At 43.5% G+C, this 12,178-nt stretch overlaps 1 protein-coding gene across 1 annotated transcript in view; it reads right to left on the reverse strand.

Annotated features, from left to right (window-relative positions):
- drd (drop dead) overlaps nt 1–12,178 on the reverse strand; it is a 258,127-nt gene that overhangs the window by 63,234 nt on the left and 182,715 nt on the right. The window contains exons 4-5 of the mRNA XM_068227602.1: nt 8,945–9,153; nt 6,670–6,755 (exon numbers count right to left, since the gene is read on the reverse strand). Coding sequence (XP_068083703.1) covers nt 6,670–6,755; nt 8,945–9,153 — 295 coding nt within the window. The remainder of the gene's footprint in view (nt 1–6,669; nt 6,756–8,944; nt 9,154–12,178) is intronic.

Consider the following 12,178-nt stretch of genomic DNA (forward strand, 5'->3'; position numbering starts at 1 on the left):
CTTCCACGTTCAGGAAATGTACTCCAAGGCTATCCACTGCTTCGTCTATTTCCGTCTTCCGGCGATGCCCAGGCGACCTTGCAAACAGTTCCGCTAGGCACAACACACTCGCACTGCCCACGCTCGTAGCCGCACGATTAGACATGCTCCGTGGTAGAATGGAGAAATAAGAATTGAGTGGGCCGATGTTAGGTCTCAGCTATTCGTCTTAACTCTCCTTCACCCAGAATAACCTACACCAGACCTCTCCGGAGGCTACAAATCACATCGCCCACATTCTCAGGGCCTCATAAATTCTGAGGTGAGCGACTCAGCCTGCTACTGCTACCATATACTTGCATCAGGCTCTTGCCTGTCGGATTTCTCTTGATCTGTTGTTCCCTTCTTATCCTTTGGGACTGAAATGTTCGTGTCACAGAAGTCTTTAATTCCTGCCTCCTATTTTCGTGTTGCATATCACTATCGTATAGGGTTTATCACAGTACAGTAGCATCTCGCATAGTTCACGTGGGTTCGTCCGGCTCCATGGCTAAATGGTTAGCGTGCTGGTCTTTGATTATATGAGTCCCGCGTTCGATTCCCAGCAGAGTCGGAAATTTTAACCATCATTGGTTATTTTCGCTGGCACGGGGGCTAAGTGTATATGTCATTTTCATTTTCATATGACGCGCAGGTCGTCTACGGGGGTCAAATCAAAAGACCTGCACCTGGCAAGCCGAACACATCCTCGGGCACTGCCGGCACTAAAAGCCATACGCCGTTTCTTTTTTTTCGTTTCACCTGGGTTTGACTCCTGGTTCTGCACGGGGTTGAGGGTGCACTCACCCCCTCCCCCCGTCTCTCTCTCTCTCCACTGGTAACACTATTGAGTGCCGGGCACTTCAACTCCACACAGATGCCCCAGTGGTACAGCCATCGTCAGCGATGGTAGGTCGACGTAAACAAACGCAGGGTAACCTGCTCGTCGTAGGAAGGGGCTTACTATTGCGCATTTTTGTCCGCGCTCACCGAACAAGTAGCTGTCAGCTTGCATTCGGGAAAGAGTGGGTCCGAACCCCACTGTTGGCAACCCTGAAGATGATTTTCCGTCGTTTCCCCATTTTCACACAAGGCAAATGTCTAGCCTGTATCTTAATTAAGGTCACGGTCATATTCTTCTCGCTCCTAGTCCTTTCCTCTTCCATCGTCACCATCAGACCTGTCTGTGTAGATGCGACGTAGAGCAAATTATAGTAAATAACTTCTTCGCTCCTCCCGCTACTTGGTTGAATTGTCAGCACCGTGTCATTCGGTTTAGAGGACCTTGGGTTAAATTTCATTTTGACCAGATCGTTGTTTTTTTTTTTTCATAACAGTACGGAGGACCTATCTTTTAAGCACAACCGAATGAGTTGGATGGGCGGATTAAGTCATGAAGCCGTTAGCTTGCAATCCGGAGACAGTGGGTTCGAACCACATCGTCGGCAGCCCTGAAGCTGGTTTTCCGTGGTTTACCATTTTCTTACGAAGAAAATGATTGGGTTGAACCTCTATTAAGGTCACAGTAGCTTCTATCTCAGTTGTAGCCCTTCCAATCAATCAATCAATCAATCAATCACCATTGATGTGCATTAAGGGTTGTTGCCCAGGTAGCATTTACCTAGTCATCTCTTAAATATATTTCAAAGAAAATGGAAAATCATCGAGCATCTCCGTGGTAAATTATTTCAATTCGTAACTCCTCTTCCTATAAACGCGTATTTGCCTAAAAATTTTCTCTTGAATTTCATTTTCATATAATTATGATCATTCCTGCTTTCAAAAACTCCATTCACATGCCACCGTCCCACACACCGCTTAGTCTAGAAGCTCGTCTCCTTACCCCAAAGTCTTCCGGGCTCAAAATTGGTAACATTTGCCAGAAATCACCAGAAAAAACGGTGCTACTTTTCCATTTCTCGAACTAATTAATCTTGGTGAGGATCCATACACTAATTGGTTTCTTACTGGTGACTTATATGCCCTCTCCTTACATCCTCAGTACAAATACTCTCATAACCATATGAAGAAATCTGTAACCTTTATATTCAATCTCGTTAATGTGATTACTTCAATGAAGCTCTCCCGTTAATTGACACTTTTAGCCTACAGGTAGGTACTTAACAATTATTTTCAACTTATCAACACAGTAATTAGAAGAGATACCGAGCTCGATAGCTGCAGTCGCTTAAGTGCGGCCAGTATCCAGTATTCGGGAGATAGTTGGTTCGAACCCCACTGTCGGCAGCCCTCAAGATGGTTTTCCGTGGTTTCCCATTCTCACAGCAGGAAAATGCTGGGGCTGTACCTTAATTAAGGCCACGGCCCCTTCCTTCCCACGCCTAACCCCTTCCTGTCCCATCGTCGCCATAAGGCCAATCTGTGCCGGTGCGACGTAAAGCCAATAGAAAAAAAAATTAGAACAGATAGGACTTTTCCTCTTGGTGAAACTAAAAAACCTGAATTTTCACCCCGTTTATCATATCATATCATATCATATCATATCATATCATATCATATCATATCATATCATATCATATCATATCATATCATATCATATCATATCATATCATATCATATCATATCATATTATTTTCTGCTGTCTATCTCACATTATCGAGGTCCTTTTGCTGTCACTCACAATCCTGAAACTTACTTATTGCCCTATACTGTATATATAACATCACCCTCGAAAGGCCTTATCCATTTCTTTACTCATAAAATGTATGGTCCAATAACGCTACCTTGTGAAACCCCCACTTAATCAGTACAAGATGGGATAATGTTTCACCAAAGTTACTGTAATTCTCTGATATCTATTTTCTAGAGATTTAGCCACCCATTCAGTCACTCTTTTGTCTAGTCCACTAGCCCTTATTTTTATCCGTAGTCTTCTACTGCATAGCCTATCAAAAGCCTTCGAAAGGTCAATACTAACGCAGTCCTCATTTGACCTTCTGAATCTTGTGCTTATTGTTTTAAGGGGCCTAACATCGAAGGTCATCGGCCCCCTTCTGAATCTAAAATATTTGCTATATCTTGCATGAATCCCACACGGTGAGCCTCACTGGACTGATATTTTCTTAACCCGAAATGCCTTCTATCAAACCAGTTATACCGAGCTCGATAGCTGCAGTCGCTTGAGTGCGGCCAGTATCCAGTATTCGGGAGATGGTAGGTTCGAATCCCACTGTCGGCAGCCCTGAAGATGGTTTTCCGTGGTTTCCCATTTTCACGCCAGGCAAATGCTGGGGCTGTACCTTACGTAAGGCCACGGCCGCTTTCTTTCCAGTCCTAGCCCTTTCCTGTCCCATCGTCGCCATAAGACATATCTGTGTCGGTGCGACGTAAAGCCAATAGCAAAAAAAAAAAAAAAATAGCAAACCAGTTATTCTCTGTGTCGGTGCGGCGTAAAACAAATAACACAAAATCTTAAACATGATGTCTACAGCGAGTTTATTTTTATTACTCTTTTTTTACAATTTGTTTTACATCAACCTACACAGATAGGTCTTATGGCGACGATGGGATAGGAAAGGACTAGAAGTGGTCTGAATTAAGGTACACCCCCAGCATTTACTCGATGCGAAAATGGGAAACCACGGTAAACCATCTTCGGGGCTGCCAACGGTGGGGTTCGAACGCACTATCTCCCGAATACAAGCTCACAGCTGTGAAATCCCAACCGCATGGTCAACTCGCTCGATACACAGGAAGTTTAGAATTAAGATGTTGGTTATTACTATGGCAACAGTAGGTTGTAACGTTACTCTATTCCTGTCTGGCAAATCACCAAAATTATGAACAGATTGCAATGTAGTCGTATTTCCAGTTGGACACTCACAATCTTCCTGCAATGAGACACTTGTACAGAGACTTCTGTTGCCCTTGCGACGTGGCCTATGTTTCTAGGAAAGTCTGACGTAAATGTCCACCTGTTTATTGTATTCAATCGCTATCCTGCTTAACTCCACTCCACGTTTGGTGCACGCCGGATGTTTCAGCCATAATACTGTACATTGTGGTGTGGTAGGGAGGACTGGGATTGTTTGGCTATCAGTTAGCAGGTGGTCAGGCGACGTGCATGCATGACTGGAAGAGAAGGAATGAGTACATAATCTTTCACTTAGCCACTCCGATGCCAGATTCTAACTTTCTTGGAAGAGCCATCTATAAAACTAAATAAAAATCTTTTCGACTATAGGCCTGCACTATGAAGAAGACCTTCCCATGCCATACGAAGACCTTAGAAATGACCGGTTCAATTTATGTCTGTCCGTCTGTCTGTCTGCCTGCCTGTCTGAAGGTAGAGTATGTATGAATTTCATGTTGTTGTGTGTATGCGTATTCAATATGTACAGTCGCACCCCCCCCCCCCCCACCGAAAAAAAAAGAACGCTCAGATGGTGTTGCACAAGATCCTCGCAGGTATACTTTTATCAGAAACAATGGAACCTTTTGGTATGATGTTCTTTTTTAAATTTGCTTTACGTCGCACCGACACAGATAGGTCTTGCGGCGACGATGGGATAGGAAAGGCCTAGGGATGGGAAGGAAGCTGCCGTGGCCTTAATTAAGGTAGTGCTCCTGTATTTGCCTGGGGTGAAAACAGGAAACTAAGGAAAACCATCTTCAGGGCTGCCAACAGTGGAAATCGAACCCACTATCTCCCGAATGCAAGCTGACAGATACGTGACCAAACCCGCACAGCCTCTCGCTTGGCCCTGTGAGTAACCACAGGGTTTGTATCTACATGGGGCGTGAATTATATTGTGATAATAATTAAAATTATGTCTAATAAAATATTAAATGCGAGGAACATAAAATACCATGCGCTCACTTCTTTTTTTATTTATTTTGGAGTGACTGTACTTGTGTATGTATGCTTGATTATCAATGCTGGGCATATTTTTATGAATCTCGACGTATATTTTACAATTGCGTTCATTAAGACGCTTAAGAGAGGTCGTGACTGTAATGTTACGATTTTTGACAAAATAATCGAATATTTAATTTTAACCTTAAAAATCCCCAGTTCTTCTTTTTTCAAATCCTGTTACAAGTTCTTCCCTATCGTCGGGCTGACTGGCTCAGACGGTTGAGGCACTGGCCTTCTGACTCCAGCTTGGCAGGTTCGATCTTACTCAGTCCGGTGGTATTTGAAGGTGCTCAAACACGTCAGCCTCGTGTCGGTAGATTTACTGGGGGGCTAAATTCTGGCACCTCGGCGTCTCCAAAACCCGTCAAAAAGTAGTTAGTGGGACGTAAATCCAATAACATTAAGTTTCCACTATCGCCAAATTTAAAGGTGTAAATGCCGGCTTTAAAAGGTAATGGTACGGCGTATATAGAGCAAGCCCACCCTCTTTCTCTGACGCTGTCAGACAACATTGTCTTCGGACTGCCATTTCAATAATACCGCTGGAATATATGTACGTTGTAGTAGGCCTACGCTTTTCGTAAGGGGAGAGAGACATCTGAGGGAGTAATTTACAGTCCAGAATAATTTTAAAGCAAATATTTTTCTTAATATTGCTTTTTTCTCTCTTAAAACTTTTCAGCTCTTTACCGTTCATAAAATGCTCCTTGCGACATTGTTCTTATCAGATTCACCTGAAATTTTCAGAAAATGTTCGAATATGTACAGGAATTAAAATTAGTTCTGAATTTCATTGTCAATTGAGTATTACTCTCAAATTTTTGCTCTTAAAATAGCACGAAGCTAGATTTTTGCCTGTTGAATGAATAGTGAAGTGGTCGCCTGGCCGAGGCGTGCTCGGTTCGCCCGGAAGGACGTGGGTTTGAATCTCCGTCAGGATATCGTAAAATTTAAGAAATTAGATTTCCACGTCCGAAGGTGCATATGGCCTTGAAGTTCACTCAGCCTACACCAAAAATGAGTACCAGGTTAATTCCTGGGGGCAAAGGCGGCTGGGCGTAGAGCTAACCACTCTACCCCATCACGTACCGAGGTTACGAATGGTGGAAACCTTTACCTTTCACCCCTCCAAGGGCCTTCATGGCCTGTGCGGAGATGACTTTGCTTTGCTTTGAATGAACAAAGAAAACTGAAGCAGCGGTATGTCCAATAATTTATACCTACCTGACCGCAGAACCCGGAATTGTTCTTAAATATACGAATATGTTTGACAAGTCTGCCAAAGTATAGCCCAAAAAATGAAAACTGTGCCGCATCGAGCACTTTCCATTCGACATATCAAAATAAAAACCATTTATCAATCTTTGCAGCCAATTAACTAATCAGCACTAAATTTTGTGTGGGGCTATATCCTATTAATATGTTCCTGTGTATTAAATTTGGTTTTGATAAGTGGTAAATTGTATTTCAAAGTTTCAGTCAGGGCAGCGTTTTTGAGAGAGTCGACTCTGTCCAAAATAATTGTGAATAACCTAGGAAATTACACTGTTTGCTAGATTTGAACCTCCGGTCTTTGGATCCTGAGGCCTAGATTTTTGCTCTAATCCTCAGAGGACCTAATCAACCATAACATTGGACTGACTGACTGACTGACTGCTGTTAATTGACGTGTACTCTGTCTTTTCTGCTGCCACTCACCTCCATTGGATGGCATTACTACTGCAACTGTACATAAACTTCGACTTGATTACTCGGGAATTTTCAGTACTTACTCATAACTGCATTCTGCTTGGAATCTCTGTTGAAGTCAAGAAGTGTAGCAAATGCGGCTAACAGGATGATTCCTAGGAAAACCGCTCTGCAAAATAAACAAAACAAAGTTTAGGAAAGTAGGATGCGATATTCATCAAGTGGTTACTAAGTTCACTTACATGCTAAACAAGAATTATTCTGTAAAATCCTCACGTCCGTCTTTCTTTCACAGCGATATTGAGAAAATGAGAACGTTTCAACCGCTTAAATTGGTACCCGACATAGATGTTTATTTCCATTGCGGTGTGGTCTGGTCGTCGAACATTGGGGTAGTCCCTGGAGAGGCTCGGAACGAAGCTCCTTATATACCGCTGGCTGACGTCATCGGTGAGCCTGCCAGACGCAATGAAGACACCTCGTAGCTGCTAGAAACTTCGGTGCTGCGGCGGGTTGCGGAGCTTGTAGGCGCAGAGCTTGCGATGCGGAGGACACACACAACACTTACCACTTTTATTTTCTATTTATTAAAACTCATTATATTGAAATTATTTCGGCAGATACGAATACCTGAAATCTCCATAATAAGTTCACTCCTGAACATACTTCAAGTAGTTAGAGATATAAATATGACGAGGTAACTTACACAATTAATTTACTTTCTGTATGTCTAAAACTAACGGCTTGACGACGGAAACTTATACACGTGTAAACTTGTAGTGTATGTTCTCTATTCTAGGTACTTATTTGTCATCTCTTACATTCTTCTATCCTTTCGGTAGACTTATAATGGAGTCAAATATACTATTGTACGACTCCTTGGCTGAAAGGCCGCTTCCTTCACTGTCACTGTCTTCAACTTAGAGGGTCCAGGGTGTGACTTCATACCGGGTGGGGATCAGTGTCCACTTAATTCTTTTGACTGGCATACCAGACGCTTGTTCTTGTCTTAATACACAACTATTTATATACATACACCCTATCACACTACCAATAACCACACAAACATACAGTAAGCAATTTCTCCCTCAATATATAGTTAGAGTCAGGAAGGGCATCCGTACGTGAAACAAGACCAAGACCATTTGTTCGAAACATATTGTTCCACATCCACACCAGCAAATCGAGATTATTAAGGAAACCGCAGAGTGATAAGGTCTGAAAATCTTCTACGAGGAAACAGTATATGTGAACTTGAACAGATCAGACTCAGTTCAAGAAATGAGCACCCAATGTGGAAATATTTATAGGACGGAGAAATTCAAGTGTTTTGGGTGACATTGCAACTAAATGTCAACAAGAAAACTGCGATTAAGGAGAGGGAGAAAAAATAGAGAAGGCATTCAGACATCGAGACATCCATATTAAGATCCGTCTGCGATTAGGTCAAGTACAGACACAGTAGTCAAACCAGAGTGCCTAGAACCAGAAAAAACCTTAACAATAATGAGAATTTCGGTGACAGAGGAAAAGGAAATTATTAAGAGGAATTCTAGGGCCTAAGAAAGTTCCCGGAAATGGTTTCACTTTTCACCTAAGGTCAAACATCTCTCTGAAAATGTGGAAGGTATATCAGTCAATATGAGATAGAGATGACTGATGTCTCAGGGAAATATCAAAAGAACGGAGAAGGCAGGTTGACCAACAAAATTCTCATCTTCCAAAGGGAGTAGAAGTCACAACCTCAGTGGCTTCAAGAAGTATAACACCAGGAACTGTAAAAGAGTGAACAATACAATGAATGATGTCTGTAACAGAGTGAATTTTAGGACGAATGTATCAAAAATAAAGGAAAGATGTTTGCAGAAGAGCGATTAAGGAGAAGTCAGAGGCTGAAGGATCTCTGCAGGAAAGGAAAAATCAAAGAATGAACTCCCTGAAGGAAGAATTAAAGTTTGTTGTGTTTTCGTGACTCATAGACGGCTGTTTCGATTAATAATGTTTTGACATGTATTTATCGGATGGCTCTTAGTGCCGGGTGTATACGCCTGGTGCAGCCCTTGTAAGGCAGAACTTAAAACAAGGGTGGACGGCATCTGCCGTGTATGGAAACTACGAGTTTCTTGCGGTGGAGGATAGTATTGTGTGTGGTATTTGAGCTGCAAGAATGTTGGGGACAATTCAAATACCAAGGCAAGCCAGGAGAAATAACCATTTTTGGTTAAGACCCGGCCGGGAATTGAAATTGGGGCCCTCTGAACTGCAGGTAACTACACTGACCATTCGACAACGGATCCCGGTAATAATTGTAAACATTATGAACAGGTCTGTTCTCATGGCTCCCACTGTTGAACTTACCCAGCGATGACGAAAGACAGAGGAGGGATCCAGCTCTGCTTCACCTGACACATGGAAGGCCGCACTTTGATCTGGAACGATATTCCAGTGCCCTCTGTATAGGGCTGGAGGGTGTCTTCTAGAGCAGCCTGCACGTCTTCAGCGGTGCACGAAGCAGGCACACACAGAGCCCAGTTCATAGACGAGAAGTGAGGAACACGATGGCCAGGCTGTGGACACAAGAAATTAACGAATATCATTGACCAATAGACTGCTGAAATAAATTTTTGGTTCAAAATTCGCTATGAGTTTTGGATCCTGCACCGATCTGATGACCGAACATACACCCATGTTCATAAAAACCAGAACACCTTGAAAGACTACAGATAAGAAGTTCATATTCACAGGACATGTGCATTATTATGTTCTGAAGAAATGATTAGCATTTGAACCATGTCGGCCCTCAGGTTCAAGGTCCATAGTGATATCTCGGCCCACCACCACCGACTGGTAAAATGTGCCTGTGACTCTCATTGTCGCTATAAACCGAAGGTAATGGATCAGTGTGACTTGAGCAGACGTGCAGGATGCCTCGTAGACGTATTCGAGAGCCGTACCGTCAAATGAGTGAGTTTGGCAAAGGGCGCATTATTGGCATGAGAGAACGTGATGCATCCATCCGGGAAATTGTTGCTCGTATGGGACAAAGTGTGTCGGCAGTGCAACGGGTGTGTACAGAATGGTTCACAGAAGGCCGTAGAACACGATGAGATGAGTTTGGTCGCACCACCCATACCATCCCCGGAGAAAATCGACACCTCATCCGAATTACATTGCAGGACAGATCTGCGTCCTCCTCGGCTCTGGCGCAACAGTGGAACAGTCTACCACATCGTATACTATCAGGAGTGACAGTCCGTCGCCATTTATTACAGCCTGGGTTACTGGCGCGGCGTTCACTTCCCCGCCTACCTTTGACTAATGTGCATATATATACTAGTCTGCAATGGTGTTTGGAACGACGTCATTGCGGACAGAATGGCAGCAGATAACGTTTACGGACGAATCAAGGGTCTGTTTGTTTGAAATTGATGGCCGCATTTTGTTTCGCAGCAGACAGGAGGAGAGGCATCACATTGATTGCATTCGCACAAGACATACAGCGCCAACTCTTGGCCTTATGGTGTGGGGTGTTATTGGGTACAACAACAAATCACAGTTGGTGCGTGTCCAGGGCACTGTGACCAGTTTGACCTACGTGAATGACATCCTGCGACCCAGAGCCATACCCTTTCTGCACAACACCCCACACGCCATATTTCAGCAGGAGAATGTGCGACCACATCTTGCTGCATGAACACATGCCTTCTTGTAGTCACAGGATGTCAGGCTGTTGCCCTGGCCTGCCCGATCGCCGAACTTGTCGCCAATCAAAAATGTGTGGGACATGGTGAACGATGAGTGCGGCGCTGTGACCCAATGCCAACCACCAAAGATGAACTGTGGAACCAGGTGAATGCAGCATGGATGGCTATACCCGAGGACGCCATTCGCGTCTTATACGCGTCGATGCCATCATGCATGGAACAGCTTATCAGTGCCCATGGAGGACCCAGTGCCTACTGTGCAATAGGACACATGCTCAATCTAGGTGACTGAAATGCAGATCGTTTCTGCAGAACATACTACAACGAAAATAACAATGGGAGTAATAAATGCAAGAGTGTGGATCGCAACTATACATGTGGCACTTTGAATATTTAATTTTGATGAACGCGTTGCACTCGAAATAAACTGTCAACGTACTAGGTCGTGTTCAGTACATATAGTACAGGGTGACCTGAAAGTCCGCTAACATTTGACGAGGCAATACTTCAAGGAATTTTGGAGGTAGAGAGGTATTAATTGACACATGTGATTGGCATTACATGGAGTTTTATTGAGACCAAAATAAATTCATTAAAGCTTAATTAACAGTGCCTTTTCGTGTAGCGTCAACATGCCGCGATTGCACGCGCATCTGACACCCTCTCTTACGACAGCTCCTTTTATACCATACACGGGTCTCATACGGCATCACTGGCGTGTTTCTGTCCAGCGCCATCTATTGGCCTGTTTGTGCACTCGTTGTCGGTGCCAATACAACCTCATGTCATGTCAAGCATGTGTGGCCATTTGTACCTGACGTTGCTCAGCCCCATGTGTTGGTCATTTTGTGTACTTTATTTTCGTGTCGGTAAAACTCCATTTCATGCCAATTATGTGTGTCAGTTATTACCTTTCTACCTCCAATATTCCATGAAGTATTTCTTCGTCAAATGTTAACGGGAGGTTGGGTCAACCTATACATATCGAAAAGACCACTTGCAGAAAAAAATATCCAGCCGGACACCAGTGGGATCCGAACCCAGAACCTTCCGATTTCACATTAGATGCTCCTACCAGCTGAGCAATGGTGGCCTAGGATATACGGTACTTGTTCCGTTGGAAAGCATCTAAGCTATAGGCCTGGCCTACTGCCATCACAGCTGTTGAGTGCGTGAAAGTCACCCGTTGTAGGTACAATATATCCTAGGCTGCCATAGCTTAAATGGTAAGATAATCCATCTTTTAGATTTGTATTACATGTGCTGAACACGACCTAATACGTTAAAGGTTTATTTCGAAAATTATACGTTGTTGTTCATAGAATCCTCAACTCGAAGGTTGGTTGCATCTCTGTCAGTTCCAACACAGGAAGTCTAAGAAGGCCTAGACGTAGCAGAAGAGATTTTCTTTAGAAAGTTAAAAGATAAAATAGTTCCTGTTGCTTTCCTAGCCGAGACAGAAGGTCCTGTATTGCAAGCCTTTTGAAATCTCTGCATCAATCACGTGGTAGCGTGAGAAATTACATTTCTGTCATCCTTTATACCTCAACCACTTTCAGATCGTCAAAGTAAAGGATGAGGTTGATGGAAATAAGAAACATTTACTTTTTTTTGCTAGTGGCTTTACGTCGCACCGACACAGATAGGTCTTATGGCAACGATACGATAGGAAAGGCCTAGGAGTTGGAAGGAAGCGGCCGTGGCCTTAATCAAGGTACCTTGGAAACTACGGAAAACCATATTCAGCCTCTCTACCTGCCGATACTTGGATTATAGCCCACTATTCCCGGATGCAAGCTCACAGCCACGCGCCCTTGACCACACGGCCAACTCGCACGGTGAAACTTACTTTAGAAGACACAGAGCCCTGTCAATACGTTTCTCATTA

The sequence above is a fragment of the Anabrus simplex genome, chromosome 5 (genome assembly GCF_040414725.1).
Source record: "Anabrus simplex isolate iqAnaSimp1 chromosome 5, ASM4041472v1, whole genome shotgun sequence".
NCBI lineage: Eukaryota > Metazoa > Arthropoda > Insecta > Orthoptera > Tettigoniidae > Anabrus > Anabrus simplex.